The following is a 20,530-nucleotide window of genomic DNA, read 5'->3' as shown; positions in this document are numbered from 1 at the left end:
TCCATTATCTCGCCTGCATGGATTTCAGTAATAGGACTATTTCCAAAATACCACTTTAGGTTAAGGTGCAGTTTCTTTAGGCTTGTTGAGTCTACAGTTTGTTAAGTCTGACAATATCCATTTCTACAAAATATAGAATACCTGTCTACCTGGAGGGACAAATCATTTCCTCACAGGTCTTTGATTGCCACATTATTTACCTCACTTTCTCTGCTTTTCAGAGTTTCCTTGAGGCTTTGAATGGCACAGTCTTGCTTCTGAGATGACTCCTGAGCAGACTTCAGTTCACAGCTCATTTCATTCAGTTTCTCTTGAAGAATCTGAATTCAGAAAAAGAAAAACAGTTTGTTAGGTCAATGATTTCTTTTAACCTCAAATGCAACCATAAGTCCTTCCTCAAATCTAGTTTTAAAGGATTTCTTAAGGAATATTACCTTGTTATTTCCCCCACATATAGTAACCATTAAAGTCCTGTCAATCAGCAAGAGAAAGGAGCAGGAAATCTAAAATGCTTCAATTCTTCATTCAACTGCTTCAGTTCTCATGCACTGTGCATCCTCTCTGATGGCAGCCATACTGGACACTTGTCCTCACGAGTCACACAAAGACCAAGAAGCTTCTGCTGTCTAGCATAGGACACTAATCAGGCCAAAAAGCTCAGCATCCAAATTGTGGGAATTGTCTTCTGAGCAGATTTTAAAATCCATGGGCTACGAAAGGGTGAGAAGCTAAGCTAAAGTCGAAAGCACACATGTCCTATCTTGGCACCTTATCCAGTTCAAGGCTGCATTCAAGTTTTAATCACAGACCTAGAAGGCCCCAGAAATTCTGATCAGTGCAGATCCTGATGAGAAATAAAGGGAAGAACTACACTTGAAAATCAAATATTTAAATCAAGTATTATCAGGAATACATAGTGCCCGTCTCCCAAATCCTACAAAGAGAGGTGAACAGACTCATCCTAGAGGACAGCCTGTGATCTCCAAGGGGCATGGTGGGGGTCATACCTTGTTGGTGGCCTCCGTTTGCTGGATTTTTTCCTGGAGTTCTGCCAAGTGGGAATCAGATACAGACTGTTGAGTTATAATGGTCTCATCTGAATTCAGCTTTTGTTGTTTGAGTGACTCTTCAGTCATGGGCTAGGAAGAAGCAGCGACAAGTAAGTTAAGTGACGAGTAAGGGAACAATAAATGTTATCTTCAAACATTTTTGGCATCTTTTGCCCGAGACTTAGAAAACCAGAGGTGTTTGCATGAATTCCTGAAGATAGTCCCATTCCTTATTAAGATAATTGATTCACTTCAATCCTTACTGTATAGTCTGCCTCTTGCTACGAACTTACATAAATACTACGTATTCAGTTAAAGCAATTAATTCAGAGTTTAAAGAGAGGAGAATTCAAAATGGAAAATGCTTATGATGACCAACTATTTATCCTATTTTCTATCAGGGAATTCAAAGTGCATGCTGATCAAACTTATGCCACCCCTAAGAGAGGAGACGTTATATTCCAGCTACCTTTCTTATAACATGCCTGTTCACGTTATTGGAAAAACTGGCAGATTTTGAATGTGGACTAGACATTAAATAATAGTATTTTATCAACACTAAATACTGTACTTATAAGAGATGTCCTGTCTTTAGGAAATAAGTTCTAAAGTATTTATTAGGAAATAAATGCTGAAGTGTAAAGGTGCATCATAGCTGCAGCTAATTGTCAAATGGTTCAGGAATGAAAAAATACAATGTATCTATATAGACAGTAAGCAAAGGTGGCAAAAAATTAGCATCTGGAGAATCTGGGCGTTCTTATGAATTCTCAAAGTTTGCAACTATTTAAAAATAAACAGCAAAAAAGTCAAAAATAAAATTTAAAATCCATAGTGGTCTGGGAAGGAGGCATGTGTTATAGGAATATCGATTCACCAAAATAACTCAGAAGGAAAAAAACACATATTATTTATACATGGGATGATCAATTGGACTAAGATAAACTTATTGAAGTGTACCAAATTTTCATTAGGAGCTAAGAAATTCACTGTGGCATTAAATTCCCCCTCCCCCCCGCCCCACCCCTATTCCAATTAGAAAAAATCTAAGCCCATCAGGAAGAGAATAAAAGAGGCAACTGCTATTCATTTTTTATTTCTTTCATACTTTTCCTTTCAAACTCTAATCACCACCTTGCAGGCAGAGTTACAGCTTACTTTAAATCCCTTCCTGCCAGCAACTGACTGGAACTAAAAAGATTTCAGAAGAAAAATCTTTTCTCTTCCTTCAGCGCTATTTACCAATTTTTGTACTTCAGCGTGTATGCAGCCCTATACTAACCAGCACAGCTATTCAGTGCCCGAGTATGCAAAGCCCCGTGGAGGCTGGAGCGGGGAGCTAACATGACAAAGGAACAAGGAAATACACAAAATATCAGAGAGTGACAAGTCCCATGCAGCGAAACAGGAAAGCATGATAAAGTGGTGAAGTGACTCTAAACTGGTTGATCCGTGGAAGGTCCTTATGAGGCAGCATTTGAATGGAGGTCTGGACGACAAGGAGCCAGACCTGCCAAGATCTACATACAGAACAAGCCAGGCTGAGGGAACAGCTCATGGAAAAGACCTAGGGTGGATAGGCGCCTGGGAAAGAGACCTATGTGACTCAAGTATCACTTTCCAGTAGAAATACAATATGAGCCATATGTGTAATTTTAAATTTCCTAGTATTCTCATTGAAGAAAAAATAGGTCGGTAACCGACTCCGACCCCGCTCCTGCGGCAGCTCGGGTGGAGGCCCGGCCAGAAAAAAAAAAAGAAAAAGAAAAGAAAAAATAAATAAGTGAACATAATTTTCATAAAAGATCTTATTTAACCCAATGTATTATATCCAAAATATTATCATAAGCTTGTATTCAATATAAAAATTAGTAACAAGATGCGGTACATTCTCTTTAGACTAAGTCTTTAAAATCAGGGGTATGCTTTACAGTCAATTTGGTCTGGCCACCTTTCAAGGACTGAATAGCCACATGAGGCTCGTGGCTCCCTTGCTGGACAGGCCAGGACGAGAGCATAATGGTCATACACGAGGAGGTGGAAAGGAAAGCCAGGGCCAAGTCATATGCAGCTTCTGTACAGCAGGGTTGATGAGGCTGAATTTCATTCTCATTAAAATGAGAATGGACTGCAGTGTTTTTAACAGAAAAGTAGTCCAATCATATTTAAATTGTAAAAAGATCACCCAAGCTGCTGTGGTGAAGGGAGCGTGGGGCGAGCACCAGAAGAAACACGGAGACTAGGTAGCAGGCTATGGCAGCAATGTATGTGAAAGCTTGGATTGTAGTGGTGGTGGTGACGGCAGAGAGAATGGGATAGATTTGGGGATGTTTGGAAAGCAGAGTCAACAGGACTGGATGGTGGGAGAGAGAGAAAGAGAAAAGAAGTGAGGAAAATGACTCCTGCAAAATTGAGATACTTGTTGTTTGCGGTATAAGAGAGAGCCTTGCCCTGAATCAATGTGAATTATGTCACCCCATGGGAGAGGTAACTATTGCATAGAAATGTACAATTCTAACTGATAAATAAATAATTTTATCATTTATTTAATGATAAAACATTCTCTGCAAAACTTGGCTTCTTCCTCGATATAAAACAACTTTCCAGTAATATCTATTATAAGATATCTTTCAAATTTAACTGTAACAAGCAGAATTAAAATAGCCCTAAGTTTAAAATGGCAGGAAAGGGGAGCATATTCACGTGCTTTAAATCAAAGAATCTTAGCACGGTGAAGAAAACTTTTTAACTAACCATCAAGATGGTCCAATCCCATCTTCCATTTGAGAAAATGGTGACTTAGAGAAGGTAATAATTTGTCCAAAGGAACAGAGAAAATTGGAACAAAGGATCCAATTAAACCGAATGCACTTAAGTTGGTGATGTATCTTTCACCCCTGTAAACCCACACCTACTACAATGCCTGGAATATTGCAGGGAGCAAAGGTTTTTGTTTAACATGTGAACAAGAACAATAAAAACAAAAGCAAACAAACAGAAACAGGCCTGGCAAATGTTCTAATCCTTCAGTGACTCTCTTAGCAATACAACCAGAGAGAGAGAGAGAGAGAAAGAGAGAGAGAGAGAAAGAGAGAGAGAGAGATCTAATATAGACATTTCAACAGCAGCTTTAAAGCCAAAGAATGACATAGAAAAGTATACATGAATCTAGATCTCATCTTGAACCCATCTTGGCATGAATTATCACAGTAATGTATTGACCTAAAAGCTGGAAGATGTTTGCTTCTTTCTTCGTATAACTTTATTGTTTTAGATCTCAGGAAAATGTCCTTTACAATAACAGTGTGCCAAACGAGCACTTAGCAGAGTCCCACTGAGTCCCCAGCTCCTAATGAATTCATGTAAAGGATCAAGTACATAAACCAACAGCTCTTAGGAAGATTTCAGAGAGCTCTCTTCTATTTTTATAGAAGACTTTTAATCAGTGACACTTGATTTGGTTGATCAGTGTTAACTCTGCAGACTATCAGCTACTAAAATCATGTTGTAATAATAATACCATTTTAAATTACGTTACTTTTGACTCAGGACAAATGCTTTCCAGTATCAGAAAAGAGAATTAATTGCTTCCAGGCCTAAGTTGTACAATGTAAGGCCTTCAGGCTAACAGGCAGCAGTAATTTAGACGTTGTGGGCCAAGAGCATTTTCCTGGGCACTTTTCTAGTCCCCACAATAGCAAGTCATAGATCTCAAGCTGCTGTAATGTTCTATCCTGGTGTTAATAAGAGATACACAAGAACCATCAACTAGCATAAAATGAAAGGCCTAATCTTCGACCAGCATCTAACGCTTACATCTTCCAAAGGGCCTGATCTAGTTGCATAGCTAAACTATGAGAGGTATAACCTACCCTAGTCACACAGGAGCAGACCCTGGCGTTGCAAGGAAATTACCCATGGGCCAGAGCCAACCTGGTGTTTACTAAGGGACCACACCCCTCCCATCATAGCTTTTTTGGTTCAGGGCCAGACAATAAAGAAAATTACCAGCTAGAATAAGGCTTCAAACCTTTCTTTAGATAGGTGAACCGCCTTGGGTCTTCAGGCATAAATTCTACGGAGGGCAAATAAATTAACTTACATAATATCAGAAAATTAGTAAGCAGAAGAATTACAGTGTGGCTTGTTTTTCTTTAATATGAGGAAGAAAGAATGAAAGAGAAAGAGAGAAAAGAAGACACGCAATTGGGAGGAATTGTGATGGTGATAATGTAATAGTGCACAGCATGGGGTTAACCAGAGGATTAAACAAAGGAATCAAAATGACCTTACAGAACAATCAGTCTTGCTCTTTAGGATAAGAGGTTTTCCTCCTATTTGTAGTGCAATTTAGCCGAAGAAAACATTTTTTTATTTCACGTTTTTTTTTCTTTCTATAAGCTAAAAAGACAACTACCAAAAATAATTGACATTTATTTCTGTTCTTTCCACATTTGTTCACAGAGAAAGAGACAAAAACCAGCCTGCCTTTGTCCCACTTGGCTCTGGCTTTGCCATAAAGCACAACAGGCCTTAAGGAGCTTAAATGTCACCCCGACTTAAACAATAGATCAGGGGTCCAAAATACACATTTTGTTTGCAAACACTTTGAGGCCAATGTATCTTTCTATTTCCCCCCCACATTCTTAATTATTAGAGAAAATAATGAAATGCCATGATTCTTCACACTGAATGTTACTCCCTCCTCTCGATGTTTTATCATCCAACGAACAGTAAAGAATGTAAGCCAGGTGACAGCAGGAAGGTCATACACTACTGTTTTAAACATCCATTTTTCTAATGTCCAAATTTAGCGAAGTGAAGGGACTTGACCTAAAGGTACAATTGCCAAATTTTAAATGTGCTTATTAGGATGACAATTTTCTTCACAGAATCCCTAAAGAATCCTCCTGGAACCCTTAGGTTATAGAGAAAAAAAAAAGGCTCTTCGTTTTAAAAAAGTACGTAGTTGATTCCATGTATATCAGGCAATGTGGTTTAATATACAGACTAGGAAGGTCTTGGCTGACAATGGTAAGGGATCTTTGGTTCGGCCTGAGCTAAGTTGTTTAAACCGTGAGTTTGCCATATCTCTAAACAGGGCCTGCATGAGATGAAGTTTAAAATCCTTCCCGACTCCAAAATGTGTTGAGTGCAGGTACCAATAGATATTTTAAATTAAATATGGAGCAAATACTCCTCTTGTTTTGCCTGCAATTTTCTAAGTCTTTATCTTTCCACAATATTGGCCATATATGAGAGGGGTAAATAAAAGCTTATTTCCCACCCACTCTGCTCAGGTTGCTTTCAGATCCTGATATGAAAACACCGTGTTTAATTTGTGCCCCCTACGTCTGATCACACAAATACCGTAGAGCCCATATTTAGCTGTGAGGCTCCATTGAAAGAAAAGAGGCAAAAGAAAAGTACACAAGCATCAGGCATACTGATACTTAACATTTTATACAAATGAAAATACATTGTAAAACTTTTTTCGTAACACTTTCACATAATCTGTTTCTGACAATTTTGTGTAAATTTAAAAATGTCTCCCATTTTCTGCCTAAGTTCTTATTGGATACAATTTTACAATTTCATTTGTTACCTCGCTCTAAATTTCTAGGATGATGTTGGCCTTAGCAGGCTTTCTGAAAATGCCTTCTAGATTGCCCACCCTTGTAAAGGTATCACTAAAGAATTTGTATCAAGTAGAACATACCAGATGTTTCACAAAGTTAACTGAACCTAGCATTTACTGTTGCTATAGAAACACAATAGCATCTGTCAGGTCCCCGTATATAACTGAATTTAAAAGGCTGGCATGAAATCAATTCAGCAGATATGAACAGCTCAAATTAAGATCAACTGCCATATCCTAGTCATTAAGAAATTCAGAGAGTATAATGGATGAAACTTTCCTATCAGCCAATAATGGATGAATTCTCTCTTAATATCATCACACATCTCCTAAAGAAGCTCAATAGACAAACTGGCTGGGAACAGTTTTCACCTTAACATTTTAAATGACAACCCTTGAATTCCCAAGTCTCTTTTACGAGCAAGTCATCATTAGTCCTCAAATGACCTATTAATTTAGTATAAATATTGCCCAGATGTTACAATATTTTGGTGAATTAATAGGTTTTCCCCAAACTTTTACCCTATGTTCTCATCTGTTTGAGGCATACCTGGGGATAAAAGGTTTAATGTTTCAGGGAGAACTAAGTCCCTTACAGAATGAGAGAAAACATCTGCAAATCTAAACACGAAAACAAAACAAAAAAGAGGGTGAGGAGGGGGAAGGAGGTAAGAGGGAAGAGTTCCAGTGCCAGAAATAAGATTATATGTCTTTTCGTTGGGTAAATGTGAATTAGAAATCTTTATCTTTTTGTCTTCAAAGGTCTGCAATTTTGATAATGAATGGGAAGGCCAATATTGTTACAAAGAGGATTATGAAAAGCAAATTGAGTGTGAATCTCATTTACTAAATGGGACACAAGCAAAAGGTGCAACAAAAATGGGCTCAATGATTATTTTCTTAATTCTAGAAATAATATCCTTAAGTCTAGACTCTTATTAACCTTCACCTAGACAGAAATCATGGGAAGCCTGGGGGCCAGAAAACTGTAATCAAAGAGGCACGATGTGGCCATTTTGTATACCTGAACCCGGAGTGGCAAATACTCTTCACAGAGATCATCCCACAGCTCCTGCAGGTCTGAAATCTCCAAGGGATAACTGACAGGTGTCTTGTAAAAGGGTTTCAACGACCGGTTAAGGAAAGCGGAACTAACTCCATCTGTCATGCTAGGGCCGGGCCTGGCTCCAGGTGGGCTGGATTTCACTGGAATGGGAAGCTTGCTCCCTCGGGGGCTCTGGATGGGTTTATAATCAAGACCTTTAATCATGCTGAGAGCGAGCTCCAGCTTGTGGTTACACACATGCTGGGGAGCCTGTTCGTCTGAGCAGCAGTCACACTTTGCAAGGTCCTTGGCGCTCCTCTCAGTGTCCTCCTCCTTTTGTTGTGGAGGACTCGCCTGGACGCTCGCATCCAAAGACTCCACCGAGGATGCCGGTGTCCCTTCCTCCATGCTTTCGCCATCTGGGGGTCCTTTCGCGCCGGGTAAGTCCGGTGGCCCCACCTCGGACAATGCTGGTTCTTCCGTGCAAATGCTGGTGGACCACCTGGAAGAAGGGCCACACGAGATACTTCGGGCCACCTTCCGAGGCACTTTACAAATGGCTTCGTAGTCCGAGTCAGCAACCCGCAGAGCGGCACAGCCGCGGCACCTCCTGGGGCGGTTTCCGGGGCCTTCGGGCGCGTGGCAGCTGTGCAGCTCCTGCATCTGGTCCTCGTTTTCCACCCAACACTCGAACCCCGAATAGGCAAAATCCTCCTGGAGCAACGCCGAGTACCTCACGTCGGGCAAGCCGGAAATGTCCACCGTCCCACTGCCCGCCTTGGTCTCCGCGCCGGGGTCCTCGTTATTCTTGCGATACATGCTGGCAATGCAGAACTTGAGGCGGTCCTTCTCCAGCAGCAGCTTCTGCAAGCGCTCGATGGAAAGGGCTTCGATCCGGGCGATAACGGTGTCGAACCTGTAGATCCGATCGAGCATGAAAGCGCACTTGCTGCAAGCGAACTCGGCTTTGCCGTCGCGGGAGACATCCTTGCCCAGGACGTGCGAAAGCAGCACCTGGAGGTTGAGCTTGGACGCCGTGTGGAAGATCCAGCGCCGCTGGTTCCCGCACAGCTCCCGGGCACAGATCCTGCAAATCTCCTTCATCTTCCCTCCCCGCGGCTGCCGAGCGTCCCGGAGGCGCCTGCTGCTCGGCGGTCACTCACTGGCGCTTGGCTGCGCTCCGTCTCCCGCCTCGGTGGCCGCCCGCCGGCATGGCACAGCCCCGGGGGGTCCCCACGGTGCAGGGGCGCCCCTCTTCCAAGCCCCGCGCGCGAGCTCTGGGTACCAGAGTGGTCGGCCCCGCCCCTCGGGGAGGGCGCGGGCGTAGAAACGCCTCAGGGGGATGCTGAGTGACAGCCGCGCAGGCCGCGCTCGGGACCTGCCATGTCTCCGCCAGCTGTCTCTCCCGCCAGCCGCCGCGTCCTCAGCGTCCTCGCTTCTAGCGGGCTGGGCTCGCCGTCCCCTCGCCGCCGCCGCCGGTCGCTGACGCAAAGGCTCGGAGATTGAGGATCAGGTTTCAAGATGGCGCCAGTGGCTCGCGCCTGCGGCCACCCGCACATTCCTCTGGGAACTGTAGTCCTGGAGGCCGCACGCCCGCTCTGCGCATGCGGGGTGGCCACCGCGTCTCGCTCACCCCCGATCCGGTCACCGCTCCTCGCAGTGGAACAGAGACCTGGCTCACAGTGGGTACCCAGGGGAATGCGGGACGGACGCTGACTCCTGCCAGGCCACTTTCAGCGTTTGAGATTCCACCGAAAAAGCGCACCACTTCCCTCCTGCATCCTCACTGGCGCCCCTGCAGGATGTCCCGAGGCGCTGCGCGGGGAAGAGAAAGCCGAATCCCCTCCCTCTCTCCCCACGGCTAGTGCCACGTACTCCGGATGGAGCAGGCGAGCAGCGCCACTAGGTACCGCTGCGCGCCGCTTCCCTCCCGCCTGCGGCCCCACCTCCTCTGCCTACCCAGTCCGGTGCCTGCATTAAAAGGCCCTGGGGCTGCAGAGGCCGGCGGGGAGAAAGGGTTCTTAAACCGGAGGGGGCAGGGAGGGCGGATTTAAGGAGGCTCCGTTCTACCTCTCCCTCGGCTCTCCGGAGTATCTACAAAAGCAGACAAGTGTTGGAGGGAGTGGGTGGTGGGTTTTAGCACTCTGATGACTTGCGCCCCTCCCCGCTTTTTAACAAAAGAAATCAAGGCACAAAGCAGTCACCTGAGAGAGTCCCGGAAATACCACGTAAATGCAGCTGGTTAACCAAGATTGTGTAGATAATAGCAGACAAAATGGACTTTTTCAAGAATGTAGACACCTGAGAGTAGATTACCATCACGCAATTCTCTTTCAGGTTCAGGTGGACTACAGTCCTTATTTGGGGGGTGGAGAGGGTAGACAAACTCGAGAACAAAAGAGTCCGGAGTGTGAGGGCGTGCTGCTCTGTGCAGACTTAGGGCTGGGAATTGCACCGACTTCAGTTAGTACCATGTCTTATTCAACACCATACAGTTGTAAATCACCCCAACCTTGGGTGTAGAATTTGGGACGCACGCAAACACTGGAGGGAAGACGGAGCTCTGACTAGGAGGGATCCAGGTGTTAATGTACTTTTAAAGAATTTTCTTGGCTTTGAGAGGCACGCAGACACCAAACAGGAAGAAAAACAGACCCAGCAATCACCTGGAGCACGACATTTCCCAGTTACAATGCTACATTTCACTAACTTGACCTTGTGAAAGGTCAAAGCAAACAACAGTATTTAAGTATTTCTGAACCTCATCTGCAAGACAGAACCCACATTTCTAAGCCTGGAGACATTCAAATGCCTTCATTGAGAGCTCATAAAAGCCTCCAAATTTCTCATCGAGGATTAAATGAGATGATTTAGGGGAAGTACTTTGGAACAATGCTTAGCTCATTAAATGATAGCTAATACTGTAATTTTAATATTTAATATTTAATTTAATACTGTTATTTTAATGTTGTAATAAAGGGACTATTTTAAAGTAATTTTAAAACTTTATGGGGCTCCGCACACATAAGATTGTATTGTTCTGTCATTTATTTTAATCACCAAAACAAAATCTTAGTAGCTCCTTTGGAAGACAGGTCAGTCCTTAGAGCTTTGGGGCTTCACAGGCTCCAGAACTTTGCATATGTAATTTCACCTAAATCTGCGTGTTCTGGCCCTCAAACCAAGGATGTAAAAAAGAGTAAAACTCCTTTCAGTTGCATTTTTGCCTGCCTCTAGGTATAGGAACTCTAAAGTCAGAAGAAACAACAGTCTTTGGAATCTATAGTGATCTAAAGAGAGGCAAGGTGTTTCTGGCCTACAGGACACGACCCTGCTGACGCTGTCGTAAGTATTGTCCTAAAGAGTAGCAAGGACTCAAAACTCCATAAAAGTGCAAATTCAAACATTTCCTCACAAATTAATCAAGCCTCATCTCTGACTGAAATGCAAGCCACATTTTCCCATGGGGGAAAATGCTAATGAAACAAAGTAATGAATGAAATAAAGTGCTTTTCAGGAGCAAACTAAATAATACTTTGTAATATTCTCTGTTCCTTAATAAAATTGTACATCTGGCTGAGCGTCTCTAAACTTTAATGAGTATATAGACAGCTTTGTGTAGAAGTGCAAGTCAGAATAAATGGAGAAAAGGCGATTTACCATTGAAGAATATGTTTGCTATAAGTAAAGATCAACATACTGAAAGAGAGAGCTATACATATCGAGGCTTTCAACAACAGATAGGAATAAATCACTCAATCAAAGAAAATTTGAAGCTAGCACTCTATTCACTCCTAGAGAAAATATTTAAAAACCGTATTTCAAAGTGGATAGTAAATTTTAGTACTTGAAATAGTCCTAACATGATCATTTGGTATTATAAAATCATTTCATCCCAACTAAAAGATCACTAGTGTGATCTTTTGCATGAAACAAGCAAAACTTGAAAGTAAAAGTTGAAAAATAAAACATAGAAGAAAAATGTAACACTAATTTTGAAAATTAAGATAAGAGATAATAAATTCAGCATTTCACGGTCCTCACAAAGGTCATCTTGGTCAAGATTTTGTATTTAGTTAACATTGGCTACGTATGGGAAGGCAAGCAAAAGGGGGTGGGGCTCAATAAGAACATTTACTTTTATTCTATATACCATATGTCATTTGAATTTTTGGCAATGAATGTGTAGTCATCTACTATTTTTAAATTTTTTTTTAAATTTAGAAAATATTCTATAGTAAAAACTAAGAATTGAGCCAATTTAACACACGAGTATCAGAGTCTAAGTAGTAAAACATGAACCTAAAATGATAATCTTTGTAACATGATAACTGTATATATTACATATATGTGGACAACATATAAACAAAGGTTCAAAGGGGATATACAAGTTATTAAACAGCAATTATGTCTAGAGAATGGAATTATGGATACTTATTTCCGTCTTTCCTCCTTGGTATTCTATCATTTTCTATAATAAGCATGTATTGCTTTCGTGATAAGAAAAAGAATTGTTATGAAGAAAAAGGTAAGCTAAACACATTTTCATATATTCATACAATGCAGTACTAACCAGCAATAAAAAAGAATGAACTTTGATGCCCACACATGAATGAAGCATGAAACAAGCCATATACCCATCAATACGTCCTATGAGATTCCATTTATTTTAAGTCTAACAACAACAAAAAAAGAATCTACAGTGAGAGAAATTCAGGAAGTGATTTTAGGGGATGAGATAGCATGAGAATTGACAGTAAAGGGGTACAAAGAAATTTTCTGGGGTGATGAAATTGTTCTTTATCTTGATTTGGGTGATGGTTATATGGATGTGTACAACCATCAAAGCTCATATACTGAACTCTTAGATTTGTAGATTTTATATAGGTTGGTGTAGTTCAATTTATAGAAAGATAAAAAGGTATATAAAGATAAAAATATATGTTGCCCATAAACTTTTATCTGATGGATTTCTTTGGTAGAAAGTAAACCCCACTATATCATAAGAATAGGTTTGAAAATGGAGAAGATACATTAGAACCCAGAAGAATCTAGAACCTTTTCTATAAAAGGCCCGACTGCAAATTCAAAACTTTATGGTTCCTATCCATATGAGCTTTGGAAACTATTATATGTCCACAGTTATGATGGAAGCATGCCATGTTGTTAAGGTGAGATTTAGGGGTTTTATGATCATTTAGAATAGGACGATTATTTCTAAAATGTATCAAAGGTACATAAGAAAGGAAAATTTGACTGAGAACAGGTTACACATTATGACAAACTATTATGAATTAAACAAATTATTCATTTGCTATATCAGCAGTTTGCCCTCAAAAAATGGATTCATGAGTGTATTCCCAAGCACTTATTAGCTATGTGTCCTAGGTGAAATCACTAATAACTGGCCCTTAATTTCCTAATCTACAAATGTTGAATTTAAACAGTTGTTTTCAACCTTTGGCATACATTGGAATCAGGGAGGGTTTGTAAAGACACAGATTGCTGGGACCTACTTACTAGAGTTTCTGATTCAATTGGTCTGGGGTGGGACCCAAGAATTTCCTTTCCTGATAAATTCCCAAATCCTGCTGTTGGCTGCTGTCTGGGAGCCACACTTTGAAAACCACTGAATTAAAATGATCCTAAAGTGTATTCAGTAAAATGTCAGTCAAAAGATTAGAAACTCTGCAGATAAATGGAAAAACCCATCAACGAAGAACTACTTACAAAACTGTTGACATTAGAGAACTGTATCACTAATTTGGGACGAGATTCCTAAGTATTAGTATGGCCAGGATCTTTTGCACTATCTCTCTTTTGATCTCCAGATCTTGGAGCCCTGGGAAGGATCTCTTAGAACCTTAGCCACTTTTGTACCCTCTGTGTTGTAGTGTTTCTAAGACCTAATTCTGGGTGAGGAAGGAGTTTCCAAGAGAATGAGACGTGGAAAATCCCCATGTCTCAAACCAGTTGTATTAGGTTTCACTGCCTTAGTTATGACATTGGAAATAGCTGCTCTAATTACTAAAAACTACGCCAAAAAAAAAAAAAAAAAAAGTGATTCTGGAAGAGAAGGTAAAACAGGAAATGCAAGAATATCAAAGTCAAGCCAGTTAGGCTTTATGTATGACACAAGCATGATTTGCTGCTTGCAAAGCTCTAAGATGCCAGAAAGGATTAATGCTTTGCATTAATTCCTATCACAGCATTTAAAAACACTTGTTTTAAAACCAGGAGATTTCCAGTTCAACCACATATTGCATTAATATAGGTATCAGCAGAATCCCTCTTAAAGTAGTAAACACTAGAGTCTTTCAAGTTAAGGTATCGAATCCCCATAGCTGTTTAAGGGAACATCAAAGTATATGTTAAATCAGTCAACCAGTGAACGAGAATTCATGCAAACTCAGTAGGTCTTTTTCTCTGTCTCCAGGGAGCTCTGTTTAGTGGAAGGGGAGAAAATGCACATGCTACAATCAGAACAAGTGATTGGTAAATTAAATGGGTTTGACTTAAATTCAATGGGAGTGCAGAAAAAGTTGAGATAGTATGGACTGATGTAGCGGAAGGGGGCCAGAGTGGCACTTGAGATGGGTCTTAGGATGGATAAAACAAAGGAAGGGTCTGCAAAAAAAAGAAAACAGGATCATCAAAAGTCTTGGGAATTGGGTTAAATACAGTGCAAGCCTGTAGGTAAAGAGAAATGGTGGGCATTTTGTGGGACATTTGAATGGTCAGGTTCATCCTACTCTATTTGTCTTATTCTAATGGCTCATTCAAAGAACATGTATGAAGGGCCAGCTGTAAGCCAGACAAGATGCCGGGGTGCTGTGGAGGGTCTTAGGCAACAGGAATTTGGCTAGTGTTTGGCAAAGGCAAAAGAATTCTGACCCAATGTTATAGAGTTGAGCAGAGAATGGCATAATGAAAACTTATATTCTAGAAAGTTAGCCAGGAGCGGCCAGTTGGCTCAATGGTTAGAGTACAGTGTTCATAACACCATGGTCGCCAGTTGGATCCCCACATGGGCCACAGAGCTGCACCCTCCACAACTAGAGTGAAAACAACGACTTGACTTGGAGCTGATGGGTCCTGGAAAAACACACTGTTCCCCAATATTCCCCAATAAAATTTTTTAAAAAAGAAAGTTAGTCGGCAACAGGATGGCTTGGGGTTTTAGGGAGAGAGTTTGAGGTGATGACAGGAAGACGTGCTGAAAAGCCACTGTGATTATTCCTATGTAGGGTAATAAAGGTCTGGTGAAGAAACAGAAAGAACGTGGTAAATATGAGAATCCTTTTAAAGGAATGAATGGCAGGGTTGATAACGTATATGCAGAGAGGTTGAAGGAAAAGGAATGATTAAAGATGGAGGTTAGATTTTTGGTCTGGAAGACTAGTAGAAAAGTGGTCTAAATGAGCAGAAATGTGACTCCATGTGCCAAACAGGTGATGAAAAGCTTGATTTGGGATATGCTGAGCTGGTGACTGAGAAAACTAAGTGGAGCTCTTCTGCAATCAAAGCACAAGTGAGAGGGGGACAGAATTCCAAGAATGAGAGGGATGGTTGGTTAACGAAAAAAGCTAAAGTGAGGTCAGCAGGAGAGAATGGTCAGACCACGTTCTGTAACTGGGTGAACTTGGAAACGTCACGCTTGTTACTTCACCTCCTTAGAATCCTTCGCTATCAAGCCAAACACTAAATTGTTTTCTATCCTTTTTCTGAACATCTCTAGCTTGTTTAGAAATGTTGCTTCACATTTTTACTACACTTTCCATTTCAGGTTCTTGAAACCTAAAACTTGAGCCATGTCACACAACCTTAGAAGCTTACCGCTCTCATCATCCTGTGTCCTAGTTCCAGAACATTCATAGTGAAGATCCACTACCTACCTATAGGATGAAGTCCAAAACCCTTAGCCTGGCATTTCAGCATCTCTACAAAAAGATCCGAATCTACTTTTCAGCTTCATCTCCTATGTCTTCATCTTATACGTCTTCCCTAACCAAAAGGTGACAGGGCAGATTTTGGGATATAAATGTGTTCAGTTACCTGTATGCCTCTGCCTCCTCCCTCTTTTCTAATCTGATGGTCAGGCCCTTAGCATTATCTTCACTCAGGAGTTTTTACAGAGCAAAGAGCAGAGGCTGAAGTCAAATGCATTCCCCTGACTTTCATAAAATTCTAAACCCACTGAGAAGTTTAAGCCAGGTGTCCCAGTGGGGAAGAGGAGAGAAGAACGTCTTTGAGGTCTACAAGAGAGGAGAAAGTGAGATTTCACCCACATTGGGAGTAGACTGGGGGGCAAAGAAAATCAAGGACCCACCTCCATTCAATACCAGTGCCCTGGGGAAGCAGCAGGACCTGGGGGGAGGGGGCGGGGGAAGGCGGTGGGTGACTTGGAGATGCTGGACTCCAGGTCCTCGGGTTCTGGCTTCATAAAGATTCTATTAATAACATAGCGAGCTGTCAGGGTTGGCAGAACCGTGCTTGGTGGAGCAGGGGTGCTTCAGCCATGGACCAATGATCAGAGCGATCTCCTTGACTCTTTGGCACCTGAGAAAACCTAGGGACCTTCACCTTCCCATAACTGAGAGAGTGGACTCTGGGTAACGCTACATTGATTTAAAGAAAGTAAAGAAATGTGATATTTCCTGTGTAACTGACTTTGTGAACTAAGAGTTACACCCACTACGGATCTTTTGTAGATTGTTCTTTGGCATCCAGTCCTAGACCCTTTACACCTCTTTTTATTCTTTCACTGTCCTCGCATCCTTTCCTATCTTTATACCAGTAGCTTCCCATTTATATCTTTACCCCAGAATTCTCCTGTGAGCTCAACTCTCAAATAGCCAACTACCTATGGTGTCAGAGACATCTCAAAATCACCACAGGAAAGACTGAACCATACGCCTTACTCATCTTCCCCTTAATTATAATGCCCACTCCTTCCTCCTAGTACTCTATTAGGGGTCAGCAGACTAGACTGGGCTCAATCCAGCCCCACCTGCTTTTGCAAATGAAGTTTTATCGGAACACAGCCATACCAATTGCTTTATGTTTTGTGTACATCCATTTTGTGCTTCAATGGCAGATACCTTATGGCCCGCAAAGTCTAAATCATTTACTACCTGTCTTTTATAGGAAAAGTTTGCTAATCCCTGCTCTTTGTTTTCTTCCATGTACTTATCACAATTTGCCATTACTTATTTGATTACTTGGTAATTTATCTATCTCCCTTATTAGAATGTAAGCTCCATAAAGGGAAGCGTTCTGCCTCTCTTGTTCTGTTTTTCCCGCACCTTAGAGCACCAGAGTCTGGCCATGGTAGGTACTCAGTAAATAGTCATTGGCTGGAATATGTGAATGAATGAATGAATGAATGAATGAATGAATGAACTGTTTATTATATCTTAAACTTTTATTTCACTCTTTTGCGTTGGCACAAAGCTTGCGTTCTTGGCTACCCTCTAATGACCTCATATCTTAAGTAATAGACTTCCATAATAATTAGTTCCCTCAACTTCTTTCCCCTCTCTTCTAGCCTCCGTCCACATTACTCTTTCTAAAGCAGAGCTCACATATGTCACTTTCCTGCATGGTAACCCGGAGACCTAATGACTTATCAATGAATCACAAACTTCTTACCTGCCACGCAACACCCTCTGACTCTGGCTTCACCCTATTTCTCTAGCCTAAACTCACTGTCTCCCATATATTCTATTCCAACTACTGCTGCCTTATCCTGAACTTCCCTACCTCTCCATCTCATCTACTTGGAATGTTCTCTCCTATTACTACCATCTCCACTTGTCAAAGTCCTATCCAACTTTCAAGTATTTCCTTTGAGCTGCCCTTCTGAATCCCTTCAAAAGACATCTTCCTGTGCTTTGACTGTCCAAAGCACTTTTGTACCTCTAGTAATTTGTGTGTCCTTCTTCCCATTAGCTGGTGAGCTCTTTAAGAAGAGGAATCACACACCTTACTCATCTTGTTATCTTCTGAGGTACTTAGAGCAGTATGTTCCTAGATCTAAGTAAATAATCCTTGAGTGAATGAATGAATGAATTGATGCCTTCCCTTTTGATTTCTTATTAAAATCCTACTCATCCCTCAAAGATCAGAATCTGCGCTGCCCACCCCAGCCTATAATGATTTTTTTTCTTCTACTGCCTTGTAGTTTGTTTCCATCCATGACCTTCTTACTTTCCATTTAGACTATAATTTCTAGAAGGCAAAGCAGAAACCTTTTACATTTTTGTGTTCCTCTTCCTTCACATAAAAGTCCTGTGTGCACTGTAAATGCTCAACAAATATTTTCAGTGAAGCTGTGAAGAAGCCCCTTATGTTTCCCCCTTCTTGGCTGCTCTAAATGGTCAGAACTATGATGCCTTAGCTGATAAGGCCTGTTTCTGAGACATGTTACCAGTGAGGGTTATGTCTGGGAGACAGGGATGTTGAATGAGGATTTGTCAGTGAGTCTCCAGCCACAACCTCTATCAGCTTAAGAAGGGGATACAGAAAAGCTGCTCTAAAAAAATTCTCCTTATATGAATTGGGCGGGAGCTGCCTGAGCTACTTACTAATCCCCGCAAGGTTTTCCATCTCTGCCTGGAGCTCTAAGAGCGAGCGCGAGTGCATTTTTGTCTTAACCTCCACGTCAGATGTCTCCATGGTAACACTGGAATGTTTGCTGTTTTAGGAAATACAGCAGCGCTATTTACATCAGGTTCCCAATGAGCCATAAATGCAACGGCTTGAGTGTCTGCTGCTTTGTGTGAGTGGGAAGGTCCAGCCTGATTGTTTAACGTATGCCTCTCCCTCTTCTGTTGTCCTGTTTCATTTTTTAGGCCAGCCACGTTGAAATTACACGTTCATAAGTATTGCTTATCGTATACTGGGGGAGATGGAGAGGAAAGAAAGGAAAGCAACAAAACGAGAATTCGTCTAGACTTTCCTTTGCATGTACATCATTTCCCCCTGCCTTCACACCCTCCAGGTCTGTTTTCATTCAAAAGGTTCTTTGAGATGAAGTTTCCATCACCCTGCAGAGAGGAATAATATCAACGACTGGAACAAGTACCAGCTTTCCCCGCAACCCTGAAGATACCTTCAGTAAGGGGAGAGAAAAATGCTTGGTCAGCTTCACTTTATGCAGTTCCTGACTCCCTAGTGAAGAAGATGGCAGCCACATCGAAAGGATCCTGGGCCCTCTGGTCACAACAACGTGCTGACTGGATGTGGAGGATTGGAAGCAAACACGGAGTGTTAGCCATCAGCCGCCTGTCAAGTTTATGGCATTCTTTGTTCAGTGTAATTAATTAGATAATAGAAGTTCGTAAGTATTGCGCAAGTACACACCAGCTCAGATGGATGCTGTCCAACATGTGGGTAGAATGGAAAAGGAAAACAGAGGGATGGTAAAATCAACGAAGTCAAAGAGTCTTGATCAAAACTGCCTTATCTGAGAGAACTAAGAGGCTATTAGAGAAGGGTAACGCCCACAGCTGAGAGTTCACGTGTCACAAATAGCAAGAGTTGCCACACAGGACTGGAACAGAGGGGGGAGACAAAGTGCTTTAGAATTGGTCTTACAACAATCTTTAGCCCTCTCTAGTTCACAGAACGGGTTAGAGGGAACAGTTACTAGCGTTGTCAAACCATGATTTATTATCTCAGGAGGGGACACCAATTATCGGCTCAGTTAATCCTCAGTCTAAACAACCACCAGGATTGCCTTTCTAAAATGCAAATCATACGCTTTTATTCCCCTTGCTTAATTTTTAAAAATTCTCTGTTGCCTGCAACATGAAGTCCTGACCTTGATATTTATGGGACCTTCCATCTATGTATTTCGTTCTCCAGCACTTATCACATATTTGGTAATGCCAGTGACTCTCAATTCCTTATCGACCGTACGCTCCACACCACTGCAGATATATTGCTCCCCCTGCCTAAAATGCACTTCTATTTTCTGCCTGCTGTGCTCAGCCTTTAAGGCTCCAGCGACTTCCAGGGGAGGCTTTCTCTGACTTCCATAGGTAGACTTAATCCCTTACCTGTGTGTCCCGTTAGCACGACGCATATATTTCTATATCTTTATTTACCATCCTCCATTTCAGTTCTTTACATGCCAATCTCTTATTGGACTATAAACCCTTTGAAGGCAAGGACCCCATAGACCAGTGGTTCTACTGAGCAACTATACAATCTCCTACAGTGCATTTTGCAAATTCATGGGGGGGTGTTTCTTGTTTTTATTGTTGTCACAATGATGAGTGAGGCAAAGGGTGCTACATAACTAGCATGACATTTGAATGACTTTCAAGTATTCCCTGGGGCACTGATGGAGGTAAATAAGATTGTTTATATAATCATCTTGCCTAGGACTTAATTCTGCTGTATAGATAAACATGTTAATAGACATTAAATTTTTCATGAATTGAACTACTATGTAAATTAGGAGAGGATTCTTTTTGTTTCGTTTGGAAATTTACCAAGAGTTTTTCACCTTGGCATGGCCACCTGCCATTTTTGAATTTCCAATATAACATGCCTGCATGTGATAACATCATTTATAACATTAGGCTGCATTTGAAGCTGTGACATTCACAGTGATTTTTTATACAGGCGCTTATTTTTTTTTTATGTCTTTACTATAGTTGTGCTCAAGAATTTACATATTAAAATAAACATTATTTTATTATCAATTATTCTATTTTTATGTCTCATGTCATATACATCTCACAGGGTTGCTTTGAGACTTAAATTAATTTGAGTTGCTATGTAAGGTAT

General features: G+C 41.5%; 1 protein-coding gene across 50 annotated transcripts in view; it reads right to left on the bottom strand.

The window, feature by feature from the left end:
- Window positions 1-20,530, bottom strand: part of PDE4DIP (phosphodiesterase 4D interacting protein) — a 176,731-nt gene that overhangs the window by 64,656 nt on the left and 91,545 nt on the right. For 27 of the 50 annotated variants that reach the window (XR_012491576.1, XM_074318453.1, XM_019714221.2 and 24 more), the window contains 2 exons: window positions 1,008-1,139; window positions 201-320 (listed from right to left, as the gene is read on the bottom strand). Coding sequence is in view for 46 of the 50 variants with exons in the window: in XM_074318453.1 (XP_074174554.1) it covers window positions 201-320; window positions 1,008-1,139 (252 nt within the window). In the remaining 4 variants the exon portion in view is untranslated. Of the gene's footprint in view, window positions 1-200; window positions 321-1,007; window positions 1,140-7,711; window positions 9,611-20,530 lie in introns of those variants that run through there. The other 23 variants (XR_002136045.2, XR_012491575.1, XR_012491574.1 and 20 more) reach the window with 1 other exon arrangement.

Source organism: Rhinolophus sinicus, linkage group LG14 (genome assembly GCF_036562045.2).
Source record: "Rhinolophus sinicus isolate RSC01 linkage group LG14, ASM3656204v1, whole genome shotgun sequence".
Classification (NCBI taxonomy): Eukaryota; Metazoa; Chordata; class Mammalia; order Chiroptera; family Rhinolophidae; genus Rhinolophus; species Rhinolophus sinicus.
Note: the sequence above shows the minus strand (reverse complement) of the source record. Positions and strands in the feature narration are given on the sequence as shown.